Source organism: Pteropus medius, unplaced genomic scaffold (genome assembly GCF_902729225.1).
Source record: "Pteropus medius unplaced genomic scaffold, Ma_sr-lr_union100, whole genome shotgun sequence".
NCBI classification, from domain to species: domain Eukaryota; kingdom Metazoa; phylum Chordata; class Mammalia; order Chiroptera; family Pteropodidae; genus Pteropus; species Pteropus medius.
Window position 1 is genome coordinate 22,811,706 of NW_024344240.1, and position 23,982 is coordinate 22,835,687.

Consider the following 23,982-nt stretch of genomic DNA (forward strand, 5'->3'; position numbering starts at 1 on the left):
TTTATTCTGGGTTCCTGTGGCCCAAACTGTCCTGAGCTCTAATTCCCAGAGAAAACCCAGCATAAACAACCTTCCTATTCAAAGTTTCCCGTTGGCTGAACGAAGGAGTAGGACTAGGTATTCTATAATATCTCTTATACTGTTCCAGGAAATTCCCCAGAAGAATAGATTGTTGAGTACAAAAGAAGTAATTGTGGTCTCTCCTCAGGGGGTCTTTAAGATGGATCCCTAGCCTCTGAGATAGCTGGACATAGGGAAAAGAACTCGTGTCCCTTTCGGAGTCCCATAACTTCCTCTTTTTAAATACAGCTTTCTCTCCTTTTGCCACTGTCAATTTTTCTGAACGTCCTCGTACTCTCAGTCTCTCCTTTTTTTCCTCTTTCCTTATCGGCTTCTCTTCTCCTACCTGTCCCACCGCACTTTCCTAGTACCTCTACTTCCGCCTCTTCCGCTTTCCTTTTCTCTCCAGATTTATGTCATCAATCTCAGCTCTCCTTCGTTTATCCTGCTCACCTACCCACTCTCTCCTCTCTTGTCAGCCCTGCAGGAAGACGAGACTCGTCGGGAAGCCTGGAGGTGGGAGGACGAAGCCTGGAGGTGGGAGGGTGGGCCTGGCGCCGCGGCCCCGCCCCTCGGTGCGTGTGTGAATGTGTGGCGGTGACGCGGCGCCGGCGGCGGTGAGGGAAGCTGGGCCCGCTGAAGAGGGAAGCGAGCGGATCGCTGGGGCTGCTTCGCTCCCGCGCGCCCGCGCGCTCCCTGTCGCCCGCCGAAGCACAGGCAGGGCGCAGGCGGCGGCGAGCGGCATGGAGAGCCTGCTGGAGAATCCGGTGCGTGCCGTGCTCTACCTCAAGGAGCTCACGGCCATCGTGCAGAACCAGCAGAGCCTTATCCACACACAGCGCCAGCGCATCGACGAGTTGGAGCGGCGGCTAGACGAGCTAAGCGCCGAGAACCGCAGCCTGTGGGAGCATCAGCAGCTTCTGCAAGCCCAGCCTCCGCCGGGGCTCATCCCCCCGTCGCCAGCCCCGCTGCCGGCTACCCCAGCCACTGCTGCCACCTCCGCCTCCGGGGCCCACGAACAGCTCCAGAACCACGGACAGCTCCTGTCCGCCTCGCCACAGCCCGCGTCGGAGCAACCGCAGCTTCAGCACCAGGGACAGCTCCTGGTGCAGCCCCAGCCGGGCCCCAGTACCAGGGCTCACGCACCCCAGTCGCCCCACCAGCACCCGGTGGCTCCTGGAGCCGTCGCCGACAAGGAGAAGGAGCGTCCTCCGAGTTGTTGCGCTGCCGCTGGAACCCTCCTTCAGCACAAATCCCCCGCTGCCCTCAGCAAGGGCGTCCTGAGCAGGAGACCTGAGTGAGTGGAGAAGAGGGGATGGGGACTGCTGCGGTGGGAGAAAGGAAAGCAAATGAGTATGAGGACATGAGGGGAAAATCGAGTGCACCTAAGAGTCTGAAGGACTAGGATAATGTGGAGTGGAGGGATGAGAAGATTCTTGGGGTTATAAGTGTGTCAAGGAGATCTGGAAGAAAGGAGGAAATCATATCAGTGTTTGAGAGGTTTTGGGGGGTGTTGGAGCAAAAGGGAGTATCGAGACCATCATTAGGGGTAAAGGAGGAAAGAAGTGAGATTTAAGTGATTGAGGATATTAGAAACTGGCATTTTTTAAAGGAGATAAGATTTGGAGGAAGTTGGGGTGAATATTAAACTGAAGAAAAGAGAACTGTTGAAAAAATGTTTTTAAGTTAGGGAAAATTTGAACAGGAGTTTGAGTAGTAAAATTATTTGAATAGAGAGCGAGACATGAAAAAGACAGAGGCAAAGAGACATGTAAAGAGCTTTAAAAGGGCTAGGGTCCAGGAAGAGTAGAATTGGGATCTCAAGGAATTCAAGAGGCAGAGGATAAGGCTGAAAAAGAAGAAAGATGTAAGAAGTTGGGGGGGGGCAGTGAATGCAGAGGAAGATGAAGGGTGGGAGAAAGCACTTTCCAGAGAACAAGCTGGCTCTTTAACTGATGCAGTGGGAGTCAAAGCCAAGAGTGGCTCATTTAGGGAAGCTTACTCTGCTCTGACCTGAGTAGGCACCTTTCTTATGAATCTGCACAGAACCGAAGGGATGCAAGGTAACAACCTACCAAGCCAGTGGAGGACTCAGTGATAGTGTGAGCACTCAGTCTGGTTATAGCTTTTTCTTCTGACTCAAGGAGGGTTTCTGTGCAGGGTGGTTGGCAGTCATGGAAAGGGAACAATGATGAGAGAGACAGTTGGCAAACAGAGTTGGTATTTGAATGTAATTCCTGTTTAAATCTCTCCATTATGGCTGGTAACTGCAAACATTGTTTCCCTTTCATTATTGAGTGATAACTGGAATCTTATGTTGGGTCCTGAGAGAAACATGCTCATTAACCGCCCATGAGGGACTCCAGGACCTCAAGCTCTTTCTTTATTCCCAATATCCATAAACTAGGAATATGAGAAGAGATGAAAGGGACTAGAATATTCTCTCCTCTGTATTGGGAAGGCTGTGATCATGTTAACTTCCTTTCTCTGATTAGACAGGTGATGGAGAACAGCTCAGGGGAAATCAGCACCTGGTCAGCACCCAACCCTGACAATGATGATGCTTAAAGAAGTGGGTTGTGGAGTGGAGGGGGAGAGAGGAAAGCCAAAAATCTCATCTTCATTCAGTCTTGGCATGCTCTAGGTCTGGGGATATTTGTGAAGATTTGATGTATTTCTTAAAAACTCGTTTTCTTCTCACATCCACTGTAGGGTTAGAGAAGTTTGGTCAGGACATGTTAGCTCACAGGCTAGATTTGACCTTAACCATGGGATCTTAAGGAGAAAGATTTAGGATGATCTTACAGGGCAGACCTAAAGCATTTGATTCATTACCGGGAAGACACAGTTTTCTTCCTCAGCTCCCTCAATGGCCCATTCGCCCTTCCTCCAGTTTCACTATTTTCTTTCCTTATCTAGCATGAAAAACAGAAAGTCACAGTTTTCCCTCATGCCCATAGCTCATCAAAAGGCTCAAGATATAATGTGGCTTTTTCTACATAATGAGACAAGAACGATTCCACTCCACTTCCCTGGGGGTAGCCACAGCTTCCTGGTAATGACAGTTCTTCACCTCATTCCTTTCCTCATGCCCTTTAGCATCTCCTTCTCTTCCGCTGTACCCTGCTTTCCTTGCATCCCTGTAGGGGACTGTGTGGACAAGAAGGGTTGAGAAAAGATCATTTTTCTTGGATAAGAACTTTGCTGTGGCCCCCCAAGTGGGTTAGACAGCCCAAACTCTCCTGCCAGGTGCTCTTGCTGATAATTCAGGGATTTAGGAATCACCTGGATTCCTATCCAGCCTCATATGGCAAAATCAAAGAGGAACTGTTACCTTTCCTTTTCCCTTGTCCTGCTTCTGCTTCCCAAGAGAGCAGAACAAAAATAAGTAATAATTAGAATGGTAGAAGAGAGTGGAAGTTGTTGAAAATCTCTCACTTAGGAAGTTGTGCCAGACACTAAGAGGTTAATATTAGTAGCTCTTTCATTTCTCCAGATACTCAAGCTTTTTCTCTTGCTCCTCAAGTCTGAACACCTAGAGACTTAGAGAGCTTGAGAATGAACATGCATGCCTCACTTCCTTCCTGCAGCTCTCTCTCCCCTTAGATGTGAAATCATGGGCATCTTGGTTTGATGAGTGCCTTTTGTGCCTTTTGGACCACTCATTTCCCCTACTGTTTTGCCTAACTTCAACCTAAGTTTCCCCCACAGAACCTCAGGAAGGAATTATCTTTGCATGTTTGGCCCCACCCTGCTCTCTACCAGTGACCCCCATTTTGTATGTCTGTCCTCCTCTGCCCATACCTCTCAATGGTGCAAGCCTAGATGAAGCCAGCAAGCAGGGAGAAATCTCCATGGACAGGGCGCGGTGAGGAGAAGAGCAGAACCAGCAGCCCTCTCCCTAGCGTTTCTCCTGGTGAGGACCCTAATGAGTCAGTTCTCTACTGGGGTGCTGAAGTAGGAGGAAGAGATGGCAGAAAGGCGACTTTGGATTGTAATTTCACTGAAATCTTTTCTCACTTCTCACTCTCCCTTCTCTGGCCTCATTATAGTGAGAATGTGGCCCTGATGAGGTTGCTGAGAGGTGAGTGAGGGTTACCAGGGCCAGGCACTGTTAGATGCATTATCTCATCACACAGTTTATCTCTTATTCCCAGAACTCTTCTTGCCCAAATCCAGGAAAGGCAAGAGCCCTGAGGAACCTGGGATTGGGAAATAATGGATTGTTTAATTGTCATCAGACCTGCATTGATATGCAGGCTGGCTTCTCTTTCTCCTTCGGCTGAGGGAGATAGAAAAGTAGTGGCCTTGGAGGTCAGGCCAAGGAAGCAATGATGTGAAGATGGGTGAGTGCAGAGATATCATGGAAAAAAAAAAGATGCTCAAATTCTTAAAATTCTTTTTCTGCACGCTTCATAGCTTTTGCTAAGCTCCAGCCCCCACTGCTTTTGCCTCCTAATGAAAGCAGGAATCGCAGCTTCGTCCTCTTTATTTTTTCAATCAAGGCTCACAGCATCTACAGAATTGATTATCCCTTTCCTGGCTAGAGCCAGAGCTTCAATCTGACCTGCCATGGGAGTATATGATCCTACCTGAAGGTACTTGCTTCAGTGCGACCACACAGTCTCTGTTTGAGCACATGTTTGCCCACCCACCCAACCATGGATACCAGGGCTTCCTTATTTCCCCAAGCTCATGGGCAGAGGATTACTGGAAGCTGGGTAAGGTTCTTGCATTATAATTCAAATTCAGCTCCTACCCCAAACTCCTCACCTCCAAGTGGCCATGAAGTCTGAATGGCTCAGTAGTTCCTGTCCTCTTTTCTCTTCTTTCATCCCTTGTCTTCCTTCTATACACATTCTCTTCCTCACTATTTTCCCACGTTCTCTTTTTCCTTCCTTCTCTCTTACCCCTTTCTTCCCTTCCCTCACACACTTTCTTTTCCCCATATTTTCTTCTTTCTATCCTTTGCTTCTACTTAAGCTGCATGTGAACGTCTCCACCTCTCTATTCCCGTTCTTTCAGCATAAAATAAATCTTAGGACATAATTTGAGCTCCATAGTTTCACAGTGACTGGAAGCCAGAATATGGCTAGAAGATCATTGGATGTGTTTTTCACCCTGTTATCTAAGATGCTGATTGGAGTAGATATCTCTTCTTGGAGGAACTGATGACTGGGCCACCCTGGGAGCTATTAAAAGAGTAGGAAGGTCTGTCAATGAGTCAACTCTGTTGTATCAAGTGTCTAGTCCATTCAAATCCCTGCACTCTGTGCTGTGGAAAGATAGGAAAGAAGCAAACATTCCCAGAACAACATACAGGAAACACATATCTAGAAACATTTAAGCGAGTGTAAGCAGATTGTAGTTGCGTAGAGCTACCCTCTATCAGAACAGAGTGGGGTGAAAAGGATGGGCATACAAATTGTATTCAGAGCCCAGAGAGAAGATTTTATTGGTTGGAGTCAAGGATTTATATCAGGAACAGGAAGAGTTGAGGATAGCTGGATAAGAGAAAGAGCCCGAAGATTCGGTGCACAGAGATATCTGTATTGCTTGTGGATGTCATCCCATCCTCTGACAGTACAGTCCCCCACTATCCTGATCCTATCCCACCAGCCAAAATCCTATCAATAGGGTAAGGAGAGCCTCAGCACCTCAGCGTTCTTGTCTACCTTGTGCCTAAAAGATCTGGTTGCTTAAGAAACTGCATTATGGCCATTCCTCACCAACCTGCCTATCCTTCTCTTCCCCTATCCCCAGTAAGGAGAAGACTCCTAGTAGTAAGCTGGAAATAGGGACAGAATGAAGGCTCACTGAGAAGAGGGAGTGTGTGTATTTTTGCTCACCTGGAAGCTGGCATGGAGTGAGCACTTGTAAAGATTTGCTGTTCCCTGCCTTTCCAAGGGCCCACACTGTTGTTCTTCCCTCCCTTTCACCCCACAATAACACAATTCAAGAGATACAAGTCACCCCTGGCTTCTAGGAAATGTCAATGGATTTCCTCCTCCTCACCAGCCCCCTTTGCCTTGCTGCACCCCTGCTCTCTCCTTTCTTACTCCAGAGCCCTCCCAGGCCTACATAGTAACACCATAGAATATCACAAAGGTATCCTGGAATATTTTCCCATTGTCCTGAAACCAAGCAAGAGGAGCAGATATGGTCCTGCTGATTCAGCAAATATCTGTGCAGCCTGAGTTTCAAAGGTCACTCATGAAAAAGGCAGATGGGATCAAGTCTGGATAGCGAGCCAATGAAAGAGAAAGTGATATGAAAAAGGAGAGGAGAGCTGGTACAAAAAGCTCCACCCATGGTGTGGAAAGAGACTCAGATCCTGAATTTAAATCCCATGCAAAAAATTTTAGGTACACTGGCTTTGTTGGGAGCCTAAACATTTTTTCATTGGGGCCCAAGCATACATTCAATGACCTTGAATACAGGGCAGTAGCCACTTAGTAAAAGGTTTCATAGTAAAAGGTCTTGGGGATACTCTCATTGCACCTGGCAGATTCCCCAAATACAAGGCCATCTGGCAGGATTTCTGAGGCTTGGGCCACTGCAGCTCCTTCTTCCTTTGCTTCTGAAAAAGCACAAAGTGCAAGTTCCCACATAGGCTGCAAAGGGTTTCTTGTTTCCACGGAGAAAAAGGGTAGTCGTCTTCATTTCAAGCAATGAGGAAATTAACAAACAAACAAAACAGGATCAAGAATAGAATGAGAGAGAAATTAGATTTTTTCAGGCTGAAAGGAATTTAAGGAAACCATAGAATCACAGAATTTTCACAGTCTAGGTGGTTAAAAACCTGGGCTTTGGTGCAAGGCATTGCTGGGTATGAATCTTGCTCTACCACCTACCAGCATGAGACCTTACATTCATTATTTGCCTTCTTGGAGCCTCTGTTTTTTCATTTACAAAATATGAAATAATATGTACTTTGAAAGGATGTTGTAAAGTTTAAAAGTTAAATAGTATAATTTGCTTAGTACTGTTTTGGGCATATAGTAAGTGCTGAATACATTGTAGTATTTCTACGGATAGAGAAACAAGGGCCCAGGTCTCATCCACAGTCAGACTACAGCAATAGACTGGAAGCTAGATTCAGGATTTCTTCTCTTCTTCCAGGCCAGCTTTCTACGTGTGCTTTTTCTCATCCGCCCGCCTTCCTCTGGACAATGTGTATCTAAGCTATTCCAGGTACACGAATGTGAAGCTTATACTGAAATACAGCCAGGCAGGATGAATCCACCATCCTTAGTGATCTGTGGGGAGGGCTCACAACTCACTGGCTGGGAAATGTTTCCTTAAGTCCTACTTAAATCTGATCTGTTGCATTTTATGATTTTTTGCACTTTTCTTAAGGACAGCAAAAGAATCTGAGTTATCACCCAGTGCCCCTTAGTGATAAGAATGATCTCCCACATTTTTTAAATAGAGAAACTATAGTCTCATCTAGTATATAGACTTGACAAGGACAAAAGGGGAGGATGGGAGGAATGAAGCCAGAACCAGGAGAATGCCTCCCGGTTGGAACGAATGAAAGCTAAATCCACTTCAAATTCTTTCATCCTCGGGTTGGAAGGGTACACCTGCAGGACTCTGAGGTCAGAAAGCTAGAAAGAAGAGAGAGGGACCAAAAAAAGGAGAGATCTGATGTGTTGTTGTGTGTTTTTTGGTGGTGATTGGGGAAGGGCTTTAGGGGAAGATTCTGCTTTTTCTGGTCAAGCTTAGAGAAGAAAAGAGTTTCTTTTCATAAGGACTTTCTTAGATGAAATACCTTCTAGGAAAAACAAAACAAATGGAAAAGAAAAGGTGGTGGGCTTCTAAAAATTTCTCTCAGGTGGTTATGGCTGTGAAGCCACCATAGGCAAAGACTGTTCTGTGTGTGTGTGTGTGTGTGTGTGTGTGTGTGTGTGGACACCAGGTGGGGTGGTAGGTATGATGAGCTGTTTTGCTGTTGCTCTTTGTTTGGAATATCCCATCCGGGAGGGTTATGTAACTCTGCAAGAATGGTGTATGCGCTGAGTGGTACCTCTCATCCCCTGCGGAAGGGCAGGCTACTGTGGACAGAGGGCATGCAGGCCTGTCCAAGTCCCTGCCCACTTTCTGTGCTGGCATCAGGCTATTCCCTCGCACAGCTGCAGGGGCTAGAGGGCTTTAGGAGATGGACTAGAGTTCCCCTGTCCCTCTGGGGAGTTGGGCAAATATGAGACCTGGAAAAGTCCTGTAAAAGGCAATTTATTTGGTCCAAACTTCTCATTTGGCAATTGGCAAATGTGAAAACTATGGCCTGAGACAGAAGTGGCTGGTGCTTCCAAAGTAACTAGTGGCAGAACTAGAACTCAAACTCTTCATCCAGGCCTCTTGACAGTATACAGTGAAGAACTAAAAGAACCAGTCGGGACTGCTCCATTGGTGTGCAGGGCCAAACGTGCAGCTAGTTATGGGGGTTTAGGGGATCCAGGGAGGTCTCTCTGCCTTCCAGAACATCTTGCCTATGCCAGATATTCTACAATTAGGGAATCCTTTGGGTACTTCAAAGTTATCCTCTTGTTAAAATGCTAATTATCCCAGGACAGGAGAAAAACAACACATTTAGCTATATTAGCCTTTTACACTTCAGCATGAAAGAGTTTGTTTCAGCCATGTCCCAGAGCAGGTTTGATAAAGGAGGAGGATGCCATGTTGACTAAGGGCCAGGGCAGGATGCTCATTAGGAGTTGAAGGGCACCTGGAGGAGAAGACCCTAAATGATCTTTATTTCTGCTATACTTTGCAAAGGATTGGAACTGCCTTGCCTGGTCCTGGCAAGCAAAGGGGAGGGATCCAGGGCACTCCCACATAGGCTTGTATTGGAAGAGTAATTATCTGGGATACTTTCCCAATGAGTTTCATGTGTAAAAGTCATAAGACAGGAATTGAAAGAGAATCCTGGTGCTTAGTAAGCTCCTTTGACCCTTTCTAGGATTTTAAAGTAATTTTTTGGATGGCAAAATTTCACACAATTCTGTTGGGGTTTGCTATGGGGCAGGAAGATGTGGGCAGGAAGGGCTAGCAGGCAGTAGAGGTTGGTGGTGCATGCGCCTGAAGAGGATAGGGGATGAGAGAGGCTAACTCAACATCTAGGAGGTACTTGATAAATACTGCTTGAACGAATAAACTCTTAGTATGTAGAGCCCAGGTAAGCTCATCTGGGTGGAGGGAGAGGAGGGTATTGTGTCAGGGCTGAAGAACATGTCAGCTACAGGGAGGCCCCACCAGGTAAGTAGGTTGTGCTTAGGCTCGACAGCACAGTTTCTGTAGCTGAGCATGGATGAAAAAAGCTGGATCAGAGGCTCAGCTTTTAATGCTAGTTGGGGAGTTAGGGGAACATGGGTGCTCCTCCCAATTAAAGATCCTACCCCAACCCTATCCTCTCCCTATGTGCCCAGATCAGTCTCAGCCTGGGAAGCTGCGTTATTAAGCATGAAAAAGCAAAAAAGCACTTTGAGTGTTTTATCTTTCTCTCTCTCTCTCTCTCTCTCTCTCTCTCTCTCACACACACACACACACACACAGCTTTGTCAGAGGTTGAACTAGAAATGTGCAATGGGTCTATGAGGATGGGAGGGAAAGCAAGCCTAAACTGTGGTCATGTCTCCAGGTACAAAGAGATAGAGGAGAGAGAGCAGGATTCTGGGGTCATCATCTGGCCTGGAGATAAAACAGGAACCGACAACCAAGCTCCAGGCCTTCTCTTCCTATTTCTCCACCAGGCAGTGCCAGCTCTGTTCAGAGAAATGTTAGGACACTGACAGGAGGGTGAGTAGGTGTGTGTATGGTGTGGATGTGGATGTGGGACTGAGTGGGTACAGCTGCACATGAGTGAGTATGTTATTGACTTGAGGTGGGGGAGATGGATGACAACTCATACCATGCAAAAGATGTTGTGGGCCTCACAGCAAAGCTCAGCATAGTCCTTCCTCCTGCCTCCCCATGACACTTTGGTCTGTCACCCTGTCGGGACTCGGGGTTCCTTTTTCTTTCTCAGCATGGCTTGTTTCATCTCTCTTGGCTGGCCGATTCCACCTGCGTCTTCCCCTCTGTAAAATGGGGTAGTCTGCAATACCTACATTCTAGGCTTTCTATTCCTCACTCTGTCTCAAGCAAGGAGACCAGGTCTCTGGAGGCTGTGAGCTTCTAGGAAGAAGGCTGCCTGGGGGAGGGTGGGTGGGTGCAGGGTCGGGCACCTGGGACCCTATGTAGAGCCGATATGTTTGGAAGCTCAGGTACCCGGCAGCAGGGAGATGCATGGAAAGCTGCAGTGTGGTGCTTCCCTGAACCTGACTTGGCCCAGCAGTGGCCAGGGCCTGGAACATGACCTCTCACGGCTTTGGATACATCAGGTCAAGCCAGTTGACTCCCTGCTTCCAATCAGAAATGCACCCACAGGCAGAGAAGCAAGGGAATTCTACAATTTCTTCCTTGATAAATAATTCCAATCTACCACAATTTTCGCTCAACACATCAACTTAACACAATGATTATTTAAAAACAGCAACAGCAACAAAAACTCTACAAAGCAGTTGGGAATCCTAGTTTCGGTGATTCCCGTGCACAGCCTGGTCTTTTCAAATAGAAGCCCTAGATGCTTCCAAACTGGCACATTTGCATCTTTGACATTCTTGGAGCTACTTAACTCATAAGAGCCTATCATGAAGGCCAAAGGGAATTCCACAGGCAGGTAAGGCACTCGTTGGGGATCCTATCATTCTAAGTAGCTGGACTCCTGAGTCCTGTGCCCACCCTCACAGACCCCAAGTGTAAGCTTGGAGCAAACCCCTCCCTTTCTCTGGGCCAATGGGGACAATCACTTTTTGCCTCTCTCTCCCCTCAGCTCACCAAGTTAGTGGCAAAGAGAGCTGTTAAAAGGTTGCTGCAGCACGAAGGACCTAGCTTAGAGGTGAAAATAAGGGTTTTAAGAAGGGAGCTCAGGCTTGGGGACCGAAGAAGACTGAATTCATTCTCCCTTTCAAAAAAAGGGAAACGGACTCCTGTGGGCTCAGTGTAGGGCGACGCTGCCCTGCAGGTCCGAGAAAGATGATGCGAATTCTGCAGGGGTTTCCAGCTTTAGATACCCCAGGAATTTCCACTCGGTTCCCTCCGGCCATTAATGCGGAAAATCCGGGAGTAGCTGGAAGGCAGAGTCGAGGATCCAGCCTCCTCCTTCCCTCGGGTCCCCGTCCCTACCCTTTGACCCCAGACTCGTTCGTAAAGCCTGGGGAAAGCCCTTCCTCCTCCCGCCGCCTCCCCGGGGGCTTCTTGGTGGGGAGGGAGCGCGGAGTCAGCCTTGCGGCTGTGTGGGCAGGCCGGCGAGCTGCTGACAAGCAGGATGGAATCTCCCGGCCCACGCGCCCCTCCGCGCATCCCCGCGGGGCGGGCCCCAGCGCGGGAAAGCCGCGCGCCCCCGCCACCCAGCGCACGCGCCCCTGCACCCACACCCGGCGAGGCAGTGCTGAGTCACTCGCTCGGGCTGCACAGGCTTGGCGCGGTCCGCGCCTCGCGCCACACCTGGGCGTTCAGGCTGCGGGGACCCTGCGTGGGCGAGAGGGAGAGGAAGAGGCCGCGTGCCCCCGGCCCCCACGCGTGCTCCCGGGCCCCAGCGCCCCGTCCGTCTCCCGAGTCTAGCTATTTCCCTCGGTCTTCCCCGCCCCCGCGGCCTCGCGGCTCATTCTGGCGCGCACGCCGCCTGCCCGCCCACGGCGTCTGAGAGCACCCCGGCGCCGCTGCAGCCTCCCGCCTTTGCCCAGAAACGAGGGGAGGGGGTTCCGTGCTGTGTCATCAGCCAGCCCTGTGGCTCTTGCCGCCGCCCTTCAGCACTCTGGCAGCATCCCGTACCCAAGACAACGAACGACCCGCTCACCCTACGCTCCGGGTGAGGGCCCTCTGGGCTGATGTGGGCTGCTTTCCCCGACCTCCGTAGGTGCCAGCCCAGGCTGCTGTGAGTGGATTCCCTTTGAAGAACAAGGGGAGAAGGTGGTGGTGGTGGTGGTGGTGGTGGGGTTTTGGCTAAGAGGGTCAGGGATCAGGGTGGTGTCACTGAGGTCCAACTCCTACTCAGCACCCACCTCCCTTAGCCTTCTTTGTCCCCAAGACACCTCCACAAGAGAAGCCCAGCTCTACTTTAGCCTTCCCGTCTTTCTATTTGTATTTAATAGGATTGCATAGTCTTAGAAGTTTGAGCCAACCTGTGTTGAAGCATAATAATAGTTCAGAGTGTGTCACTGGGATTGAATCCTGTCTTGGCCATGTATTTCCCCTGTCATCTTGAGCAGTGACATTCTTGGTTTTCTTATCTATAAAATGGGAACGCAATTAGTACTAACCTTATAGGATTGCTGTGAAAATTAAGAGGTGATGCCAATATACCGAGCAAGTGAAGTGCTTGGTACACAGAGAGAACTCAGAGTCGTTGCTATTTTGGGAACCTTCTGGCAAGAACTGGGCCAGAAAGTGCCTTTTGAAGGTAGAATGCACTTCCTTGCCTTCCTGTGTCTTCCTGATGGCTCAGAACAGGACTCCTTTGCTCTTCGGGCAGCCCCTCAAATATTTGCAGATAGTCATACTTCCCTTCCTGGCCTTCCTGTCCACTATCTCCCACACTCCTAGTCTTTTCTTTCAGGGGATCTCTCCTAAGCCTTCCACTTCCTATTCTATGTGGCTTTGTGGGTCGCTGTGCCTCATCCCATCACTGCTCCCCTAGAACAGGATCCAGGAGTGAGCCCTGGAGTGCAGGGAGTATGGCCAGGGCCCTCTCTCCCAACCCTCTGCCCCAACCAAGCAAATTCTGACCCTGCCTGTCTCTGGGTGTTACTTAGGAACCCCTTGGCTTTCTCAGCCCTGGCCACAGACAGGACAGATGAGCTAAAGCCCCTGGGCTCTTTCTACTTGAAGGGCTCTGTCCTCCAACTTCAGGCCACTTGTAATGCAGGTGGCTTTTGTTTTAACACTGAAAATGATGAACTGTTCACATGGCCCTGTTGGTTTTCATTTTGTCAATTTGGTTGTTCTTTGTTTAATTCAATTTACTCTTTTCAAATAGGTAATATATCGACATAGTACATAGGTAATATATTGACATAGTACAACATTTAAAAGATGCAAGAACTTCCAATGAAAAATGTCTCCCCACCCCTATTTCCAACCCACTCACCCCCATTTCCACCCCATCAGCAATCACTGTTACCAATTTCTCATGTATCTTAACAGGGAATTCTATGTACATTCAAGTGTGTGTGTCTCTGTATACACACATACACACACACATATGTTTTTACACAAAGGGTAGTATATTATACACTGTTTTGCACCTTGCTTTTTTTCTCCTAATAATCTATTTGGTGATCCCTCCATCTTCAGTATAAAAATAATTATCTCATTGTTTTTAATAGCTGTATAGTATTCCATTGTACGTGTGGCTGTGACTCTAGGTCTTTTCTTCTTCTCTGCTGAGATTTTAGAAGGCAAGCTCTGGATAGCCTATCTCTGTATAATCATTTGGGATGGACTTTTCTGAGGATCCAGGGCTGGGAGTGGGCAGACATTATCTAAGGGCTCCATTGAACGTGGTCCTGCAGGTGCTGACTTGCTCCAGTAGTCTTCTACAGGTATTGGTAAATTGTGGTAGAAATAAGATTGATCCAGCACATTTCCCAGCCTGAAAACTTCAACACCCTTCTAGCATGGCTCACTTTTGTTCCATGGGGTTAGGGGAGCTGCCAGGGTATTATGATCTGGTTCAAAACTAGCTGGGGATGAGTCCTAAAACCCCATCTCCTTCAGGAAATATTCCTGAAGTGATCTGAGAAATAAATTGAGGTTCTCATAGCCTCTTCCACTACTTATCACCCTAGGCTGAGCATGCTCCATTCCTTGCTAAGTACGAAATTAATTCTTTATTCCTGTGACTTAAAAGTGCTTGTTTTCTTCTCTATGTAAGTTTATATTCATGGCATCTATATCTTTTCTTTCACTTAACAAATATTTATTAATTGTCTACTGTGTACCAGTTACTGTTCCAGGCACTGGGGTACAGCAGTGAACCCCAAACTCCCAAATCCCTTCATGAAGCTTACAGAAAAAAAATAAACAAGATTAATAATTAAGACATATAGTACATCTGATGGGATAAGTGGGAGAAAAATAAAACAGAGAAGGGGGCCTTGGAGTAAAGAGATTTGCAGCTTCAAACAGCGTGCCCTGGGAAGACCTGGGGAAGGGAGTTCTCTGCAAGGAGACTTGGAAGGCATTCCTGGCAGAGGCAACAGCCAGCGCTGAGGCCCATTGAGGGGAGTGCAGGGAGAGTAGTCTGAGGTCAAATCAGAGCTGTCAGTGGGATGTAGGGTGAAGGGAGAATGCAGAGGTGCAGCAGCAATCTTGTAAGAGATTCTCAGCTGAGATTTCCAAATCCACCAGGCAGTGTTTGGAAGTGTGTGGGGACATTTTAGTTGTCCTCATGGCTGGCAGGGTGAAGGGGAGGTTCTAGGTACTTTTGTGGTAGCATCTTTGCCATAGACATCTTTGCTGCAAACATTTTTTGCCCCATAACTAATTGGCCATAAGGTATTTTTGCTGTAAAAGAGATAAAATAACTAGTTGATAGTTTTTGTTGTTGTTTTTTTTGTTGTTGTTGTTGTTTTAATTTTTTTTTTTTAGTGTCAGTTTAGTTTCATCTCTTCATTGATGAAGTGGTGGAGAAAATAGTTAAATAGTGTGGTCTTAAAATAGTTAGCATTTCTTTCAGATGACCATTTTGCCCCACAAGTTAGTTGGTTTCTCATTTTGAAAAACACTACATTAAGAAGAGAAAGAGAGGCTCCAAGGGGCCTCTGTGAGGACACAGAGTTGAACCCACATTTCCTATAGAACAAAGACAAGTGCTTAGGTACAATCCACAAAACAAAATCAGTTATTTGCTCAGTATTGCCATGAATCTGTACACATTTTAAATATATTCAAATGTTTTGTATTTCACAATAAAGTCTTTTTAATTTTGTTATTCATTTGTAATTTTCCTCTTTTGTTTGTTGTGACTTTATCTTTTTTACAGCAGAATTGCCTTATGACCAATTAGTTACATGGCAAAAATGTTTGTGGTGAAAATGCTTGCGGACCAAGATGCTATAGTCAAACAATACCAGACACGAGAAGGGAAAATGTTGCCCTACTGGCATTGGGGGGGAAAGGGCTATGTCCTATAGTACACAGGACAGTCCCAACAATGAAGAATTTTCCTACCCCAAATACCATTGATTCTTGTTGAGAAACACTGTAGGGCCTTGGAGTCTGTTGTAAAGAGTTTGGCTATTACTGAAGAAAAACGGAACAATTGGATGGTTTTGAGCAGAGAATGCTTACAGGGAACTTCAGCTGCTTGGTTGAGTCTGAATCGAGAATAGAGTGAAGGTGGAAGAAAGCTAGAAACATCGAGATCAGGTAGAAGGGTGTTGCAAAGTCCAGGTAAGAGATGGAAGCAGCAGCCAAAGGGGATGAGCAGTCAAAGCAACAGTACCTCCTGGGAGATTAATGTGGGGTGTGAGAGAAAGACGAAGTGAGAGCGAGTCCAAGAATTTGAGCCAAATTACTGGAAAGATGAGAGGGTAAGTCTGGGGTGAGGGGATGAGGAGTGGATTTTTTAGACTTGTTAAGGTTGAGATGACTGTTAGCCATTCATTCAAATGGAGATATGATCAGTAGGCTTTGGAAGGGACTAGAGTTATAACTCTGGGATAGCTTTTAAAGCCTTGAAACTGGATGGCAGCACCTAGGAGCGAATAAAGACGGCTGAAGAGGAGCAAGGATGGAGCCTTAGAGCACATCGCTTTCAAGAGGTGTGGATGGAAGCTGAGAGGGAACCACCCAGAGGGGCAGGGGAAAAGCTGGAGGACCATTCTGGTGTTCTAACAAAGAGGTGTTTCAGCGAGGAGGGCAGGAACATAAAGTCAAACGCTGAAGCAGGCAGGAGAGGAATAACTGTCCACTGGCTTTAACAACACCGAAGTAATTGGTGACCTTGAAAAGTGTGGCTTTGGTAGAGTAATGGGTATGGGAGCTTCATTAGTATGAGTTTAAGAGAGAAGGGAGAAGAGACTTAAGATACAGATCAACCAAATGTAATATGTGGTCTTGATTAGGTCTTGATTCAGACAAAGCAACTGAAAAAGGCACATTTTTAAGGCAATCAGGGAAATTTGAATACAGATGACGTATTAGCTGATATTAGAGAATTATCGTTAATTTAGTTAGATGTAATAATGATACTGATGTATCTTTTTAAAGTTCTTACCTGTTAGAGGTACATTCTGGGTGAAATGATGTTTCTGCGGTATGCTTTAAAATAATCCAGCAAAAAAAGTTGGGGGTAGAAGATTGGCAAAATATATGTTTGAAATTTCCCTAATAAAATATTTAAAAGATGACTGAATGAGAGGAATTGTAGGAAGTGAGTATAGAAAACTCTTTGATAAGTTTTGCTACAAAGAGGAGTAAAGAAACGAGGCAATAGTTGGAGAAGGAAGTAGGTTCAAGACTGAAAATTGTTCTTAATTGGGAGAAATAATAGCATAATAATGAGAAGTTGTGGGGGTGAGGACTTCGAATCAGGGAGCTATGTGGCCCAGGATTACAGAAAATGGGGTTCAAAAGGCAGAAGAGGGAGGGCAGTTCAGTACGGAGTGCAACTTGCAATCATTCGATATTCATTTATTCAATCTTTCAGTATCCATGTACTAATTTCTGCTAGGCATTTATGTACGTTTATTACCTCATTTTATCCACAGTCTTAATAGGAAGGTATTATTATCCATATTTCACAGATGCGGTAACTGTGGTTTAAGGTATCTCACCCAACATTACACAGCTAAAGTAGAATCTTCAAGATTCATGTATGTACAAGCTTTAGCCTCTTATACCTGACAGAGCTATCCTCACCCTAGGAGGGTCTCTTCTGGTATAGGAAGTGCTCCCCTTAGGTAAGTTCTGATCCAGAACATGGATCAATGTTCAGGGACAGAAAGGCTGAAGGAATCATGCCCATGTGACAGTCGTTCATGTTGCTGCAGCTCTGAACTTGGCCCTTGGCCCACTCATTTCTGTAGCGTCATGCAGGACTGGGCTAGAGGACTGGCAGAATGCCATCCGCATGTAGCCACAAGATGGATGATTTGCATGTCCTTGTGGCCCACACGGACTCAATCCTGAGTGTGTATGTGTACACACACACCTGCACATGCAGAATTTTATGTGAAAATATGTATATGTAGATCTGCATATACAAGAGTGAGTGTGTGTGTATTCATGCACATGTGTGCATAGGTTTGGGGAGTTTAAATTGAATGTGAGACTGGTAATACAGTCAGCCCACTGTATCTGTGGGCTCTTCAACTGACTGTGGATCAAAATATTTGCTGAAAAAAATTTACATTGTTGCTGATGTGTAGATGTAGTTAGACCCGTTACATGGTTATGTCTGTACTGAATGTGTAGAGACTTTTTTCCTTGCCATTATTCCCTAAACAATACAGTGTAACAACTATTTACATAGCATTTACATTGCATTAGGTATTATAAGTAATCTAGAGATGATTTAAAGTAAACAGGAGGATGTGTGTAGGTTATATGCAAAGACCGCGCCATTTATATAAATGACTTGAGCATTCAAAGATTTTGGTATCTATAGGGTGTCCTGGAACCAATCCCCCAGGATACAAAGAGACAACTGTATATTTAGGACCTATGTGTGTATTTTTTTGAGAGTTCTAGATATATTCATGAAGCAAAGTGCATATGTTAATGAGTGTGTATGTGTGTGTGCATCAGAGGATGTGTGTGTATGTTTGTGCGTATGAATCTGCATACCCAAGCAGGTGTATAAACGTATGTTGAGTGTTAGTGCGTAGCTGGTTTACCAGTAGCAGCAGGTGTTTCTGTAGATATGTGAGTTGGGTGCGTACACATGAACAGGTGGCTAGGACATCGATTGAAGCTGTGGGACTGAGGATTGGCTGGATGAGGTTTTATGTTTCTGTTTAACTCCAAGAGTCTGCCTGTGCTATGGAGACAAACTCAAGACTCTTCCATTCATAGCCCAGTGGCTGCTTCCCCTGCAGATGCCTGCCATGGGGTTGAGCAGTGTCGTGAGAGTGGGTCCTAGGGGCAGCATACAGCAGTGGAAGGGCATGGGGCTCGAATCTCAGCGGTGAGTTCTCAGAAGGTCGACAGACTTCTCTTAGTCTTAGTTTCCTAATCAGTCAAATGGCATTAATATTAACATTAATTGTTGTTATAATTATAACATATAATATTATTACTGTTACCATTATCTACTGGGATTATTCTTAGGGTATTCAGAAGTGTTTCATAATCAGAACCACTACACAAATACAGTCATTATTATTGATTGGGATTTATCTTCACTATTCCTGGAAAAACAAGTCATGCTTACGAATGATTATGGGTGGATGAGTTACGCCATGTGGGCGTGCTGCTCTGGCGTTATGAGGTAGACATGGCACAAAGCAACCTCTGAGTCTGGCATGGGCTGGATGGCCTTGATCCGTCCTCCCAAGCTGGCTTTGCCCAGCAGCCAGGCACCCGTCTGCCAGGTAATAAAGAGATCTGTTGTGAGGAAAGCTAGCAAGGTGTAGCCAAGCTCCCAGCTTTGTCATTCACACTGAGATGCCCTGTCTGGCGCTGGGCACCCTCCTGGCTCCTTACAAAGGTGGCTGAACTTCAAACAAATAGACTTTGAGCTAGGCAACTGAATGGCTCTGGGGTTGGTGGCAGTACCACCCAGCTGGGCAGGAAGAAGAGAAGGCAGCGTGCAGCTCTGGGACTGAGAGGAAACCTGACAGTTCTAGGGCTGGGCTGGGGTGGTGAGTGTGGAGGAGGAGGAAGAACTTGGGGCCTCTTGGCACACTCAAGTTATAGGCTGAGTTTCCCGGTCTGAGTTAAGCCTCCCCAAGACTGCCAGGTTGATACCAAGGCTGTGTAATAGGAAGCAATTATCTTAGTCTCTCTGAGCCTCCTCATCTGTCAAATAAGGATTAAAATGAAGGAGTGTATGGAAAGGGCTTTGCACACTGCTTCACACACATGATGATGATGGTGTCTCTGTGGTATATACTTGGCTTTTGTTTCTGTACATGTGCACATTTCATGTATGCATACATTTAATTCCCTTTTTCTCTCTAGTGTCCTCAGTAATAGAGACTTATTCACACATTGAGTCAACAGATGATATCTACTATATGCCACGAGCCAGGCTATATCCTGTACTGGATGCATACAGGAATTGGTTATAGTCGTGGCCCTGTCCCAGAAAACTCACTCTAGTATAGGGAGATGCAACATGTATATAGACATTGACAATGCAACGTGGAAAAAAATCGATGCTGCAGCCTGCTACTGTGGTAGTCCAGAGGTGAGTGCTTCCAGCCCAGGCAGGGGCAGAGGTTGAGGCCAGCAGGAATGGAGGTGGGCTGGGCATAAGCACCAGCTAGGGAAGACTTTGGAGGGGAAATGTTTTTGGTGCTGGGCCCTGAAAGATGGGCAGAATCTGGAGATCTGGAGACTGGCACAGCCATGGGTCTCCTGTTAAAGCTTCCATCCACTTTAGTCAATTTCCTAATCATAAAATTCAGATGTAGATAGAAGCTACGCCACCCCCATAACATTGTTTTGAAGCTTTTGAGTTTTCAGTTCCAGGGCTGAGGGTAAGGAACTTCAGGTCTAGGAGCAGCAGAGGCGTACCAAATGGGCCAGGTACAGTTCTCAACACTTTAGATATATTTGCTTATTTAATCCTCACAATCACACTTTGAGGTAGATGCTTTCGGTAGCCTATTTTACAGAGAAGGAAACTAAGGCTCAGGCAGGTCAAGCTGATAACGGGTAAGTGGCAAAACTGGACTTGGAATGCTGGACTTCCTGTACCCTGCCTATATCAGTGCATGGTCCAGACACAGATGTTCTCTGCTCCTGCTACATGCTAAGCATTGTATACTAAGCATGACATGGGTTATCTTGTTTGACCTTCACAACAATTCTATGAGGTCAATTCTTTTATGACCACCCCTTCACAGCTGGGGAAACTGAGGATGAAGAAGTTCAGGTAATCTGTCCGAGAGTCCAGACCTATAGCTGCTGGCTTTCTGTAGAATTATGCTATCTTTTATGGTTGGAGAAAGGGCCTCAATGAAATTCCTTCTTCGAGTATTTGTGCCTCACTTGCTGCTCCATGCAGGGGCCCGCCTAGGACCAGAGGACCTCAGCACAATACTGATTCCACCCCTTACCAGCTGTTGGACCTCAGAAAAACCAGGTCATAACTCTGTTCCCCATCTGCAAAGGGGAATAACTAGGTATAACTCATAAGGTCCTACAAAGATTAAAAGAAGATGTGTGAGAAAATGCTGTCTAAACTGTGAAGTGCTGTAGTGGGAGGAAGAGACAGCTGCATTGCATGCCCACCACTGTGGTAAATGTGATAAGGAATGCACTAGGCAACAAAAGCAAAAACAAACAAGTAGGACTACGTTAAACTTAAAACTTAAACTTCTTCACAGCAAAGGAAATTATCAACAAAATGAAAAGGCAACCGATGGAATGGGAGAAAATATTTGCAAATCATGTATCTAATAAGAGGTTAACATCCAAAATATATAAAGAACTCAGACAACTCGTTAGCAAGAAACAACTCGATTAAAAAACAGGCAAGAACTGAATAGACATCTTTCAACAGACATACAGATGGCCAATAGGTACAGAAAAAGTTGCTCAACATCACTAATCATAGGAAAATGCAAGTCAAAACCACAATGAGTTATCATCTCATACCTGTTAGAATAGCTATTATCAAAAAGAAAAGAAATAACGTGTTGGTGAGAATGTGGAGAAAAGAGAACCCTTGTGCACTGTTGGTGGGAATGTAAATTGGGCATCCACTGTGGAAAATGGTATGAAGTTTCCTCAAAAATTTTAAAAATAGAACGACCAAATGATCTAGCGATCCTACTTCTGGATATCAAAGGAAGTGAAAACAAGATCTCAAAGAGATATCTGCACTCCCATGTTCATTGCAGTGTTATTCACAATAGCCAAGACATCATGGAAACAACCTAAGTGTTCGCAGATGAATGAATAAAAAAAAATGTGAGATATATATACACTCCCATACAATATACACGCAAATACAATGGAATATGGTCCAGCCACAAGAAAGAAAGAAATCTTGCCATTTGTGATAACATAGAGGGACCGTGAGGGCATTATGCTAAGTGAACTAAGCCAGACAGAGACAAGTACTGCTTGATATCACTTATATGTGGAATCTAAAGGAAAAAAAAGCCAAACTCAGAAATCGAGAGTAGAAAATTGGTTGCCAGGGCCTGAGAGGTGGTGGAATAGAGGTTGGTGAAAGGTTACAGACTTTCAGATATAAGATGAAAAGTCTGAGAATCTAATGTAAAACTTTGGTGTCCATAGTTGATAACACTGTTGCATAAGTGAAAGTTTAAAAAGGAATTCACTCTGCTACCAGTTCAGCAGATGTTGAACAAATAATCGGTGGCAGGCTTGTGCATGGGAATACAGAGACACACAAGATGTGGAGTTTGCCATTTGGGAAATACAGCAACTAATACAAGAATGGAGTGACTACCATTTATTATATAATATTGTAGGCTGTGGGCTGAACTCCTAAGGTGTATTTTCTCATTTAATTCTTCAACTATCCAGTGAGGTACTACAATCATGCCTATTTGAGAGGTAAGTGAAGTGCTCAGAGTGGTTGAGGAACTTTCCCAAAGTCACACAGATATAAATGGCAAGATCATCCCCCTGGGCCTGCCACCTCCATGAAACAAAATCACATTTTCAGAAGGGCATGAGGGTGGTGCATGAGATGGGCTGGGAGGCGGGGGGGAGTCTGGGCTAAGGAGTTGCAGTTAGGAGGCCATGGCAGTAACAGCCATCCCATGCTGCCTGTACCACGCATCATCTACAAAGAGCTTTCATGCTGGTTACCTCTTACGACAACTCAAAGTAACCGGTTAGGTAATGGATTTCACAGACAAGGAACAAGCTCAGAAGGCTCAAGTGACTATCCCTAAACCACACAGCTAGATGTCTCTCTAGAATTTGAACCCAGGCCTCCTGTTTGGTCGTTTGTACACCACAGCCTTTTCTGTGGCAGTAGCATAATGTGGGAGCTGGGGCAAGGCCTGGGTTCAAGTCCTACCTCAGCCTCTTCCTAGCAGTGTGACTTAGACCTTGTTACTATAATTCTCTGCTCATCTGTAAAATGGGGATGGTAATATCCACCTCTTTAGTCTGTTGTTTTATAGTTACTACATGTCAAGTTCCTGGCAGGCAATAAGTGCTCAATAAATAAATGGACAAGCAAGAAGTTATGGAGTGTTCATTGTCTTCTGAGCTCTATGGGGAGACACTGAGTAAGGAGGAATGACGATCTTTTCTGTTAGGGAGAGGGCGCCTTGATGCCTTTCTAAGGAAATGCGACAGGGGGATGGGGTCCACTCTTTGCAGTTTAAATGGAATAGGAAATTTGCAAAATCTGCATATAAGTACATGACACTTCCTTTCTCTCAGTGCCAGTTTTCTTATCTGTAAAATGGGAATAATGGCAACAATAGTGCCCACCTCACAGGGCTAATGAGTGTGGAAGTGCTATATTAATCCAATCAATGTCAGAGGCAGAGATGTGGTCTCTCCTCGAAGCAGCTTAGAGTCCAGTGAGGAGACAGAGAGTCCAACAACCATAATCTGCTATGATAAACCACTTCAAACTTAGTGTCTTATAACCACACTGAATCTTACACAACAATAGCATCTGTTTGCTCAGAAATCTGCTTGTGAAGGACAGCTCCTTTCTGCCCACATGGCATCAGTTGGAAAGGCTTGACTAAGGCTAGAAGATTCAATTTCAAGATGATCATCAAAGGGCTGGTGAGCTGGTGGTGGTTGTTGATTCCTTCCCACATGGTTCTCTCCATGGACTCCTCCCAGCATGGTGGCTGGTTTCCCCCTATTACCATGAAAACAAAGTAGTTATTGTGGGAAGGGCAGGCAGACGACTTCCTTGGAAGTTGAGGGAGGAGGGTGTTTCAAGAAGGAGGGTTTAGCCAACGAATACTGCAGAAAAGTCACTTAGGAACTGAGAATTCCCACTGGATTGGGCAACCAGATCCTTGATGAGAGTTCCTCTTTGGAGGTCTAGAGGAAAAACGTCATTCCAGCAAGTTGGCAGGAGATCAAGCAGACCACTCTTCCTGGAAGACTGGCTGTAGAAGGAAAGGGAGAGGAGTTGTAGGAGAAGAAATGTTTTCAGGATGAGAGATTTGAGCATGTTTATATGCTGAAGAGAAAAGGCCAATGAAAATAACAGCATCGAAGACTGGCCTAGGATGGAGCAGAGGACAAAGAGCTGTAGAGACTGGATGGTACTTGAAGAGGAGGGGACCTCTTTTCCCTGAGATAAAAGGGACATAGGAAAGGGTGGCAGAAATAGGACATATTAATAATAGCTGACACCTATTAAGTACTTACTATATGCCAAGTTCTATTAAATGCTTTACATGTTTTAACTCATTTCATCCTCAAAACAACTTTAAAAAAGTTCTGTTATTAATCCCATTTTACAGATGAGGAATCCAAGGCAAAGTTTGTACAGAGGAGTTAGGTAGGATTACTCATGAAGTCTTTCTCCAGGCAGTAAGAAAGGGAGAGGCAGGAAGGGCCATTGCAAGGAGAGCGGCAAGCAGTTCCTCTCCAAGAAGAGTTATGAATGGATGGAATCATACGAGCTTCAGTAGTTGCAGTAGTAGGGCTTTGGGTTAGAAGAATGCTTTCCCAGCTGTTTTCCAAAAC

General features: G+C 45.8%; 1 protein-coding gene across 2 annotated transcripts in view; it reads left to right on the plus strand.

Annotated features, from left to right (window-relative positions):
- The first annotated feature begins 697 nt into the window (after window positions 1–697).
- The window catches only part of IQSEC3 (IQ motif and Sec7 domain ArfGEF 3), a 100,840-nt gene continuing 77,555 nt past the window's right edge, over window positions 698–23,982 (plus strand). For both annotated transcript variants that reach the window (XM_039869162.1, XM_039869163.1), the window contains exon 1: window positions 698–1,357. In XM_039869162.1, the coding sequence (XP_039725096.1) occupies window positions 804–1,357 (554 nt within the window). In that variant the 5' untranslated portion in view covers window positions 698–803. The remainder of the gene's footprint in view (window positions 1,358–23,982) is intronic.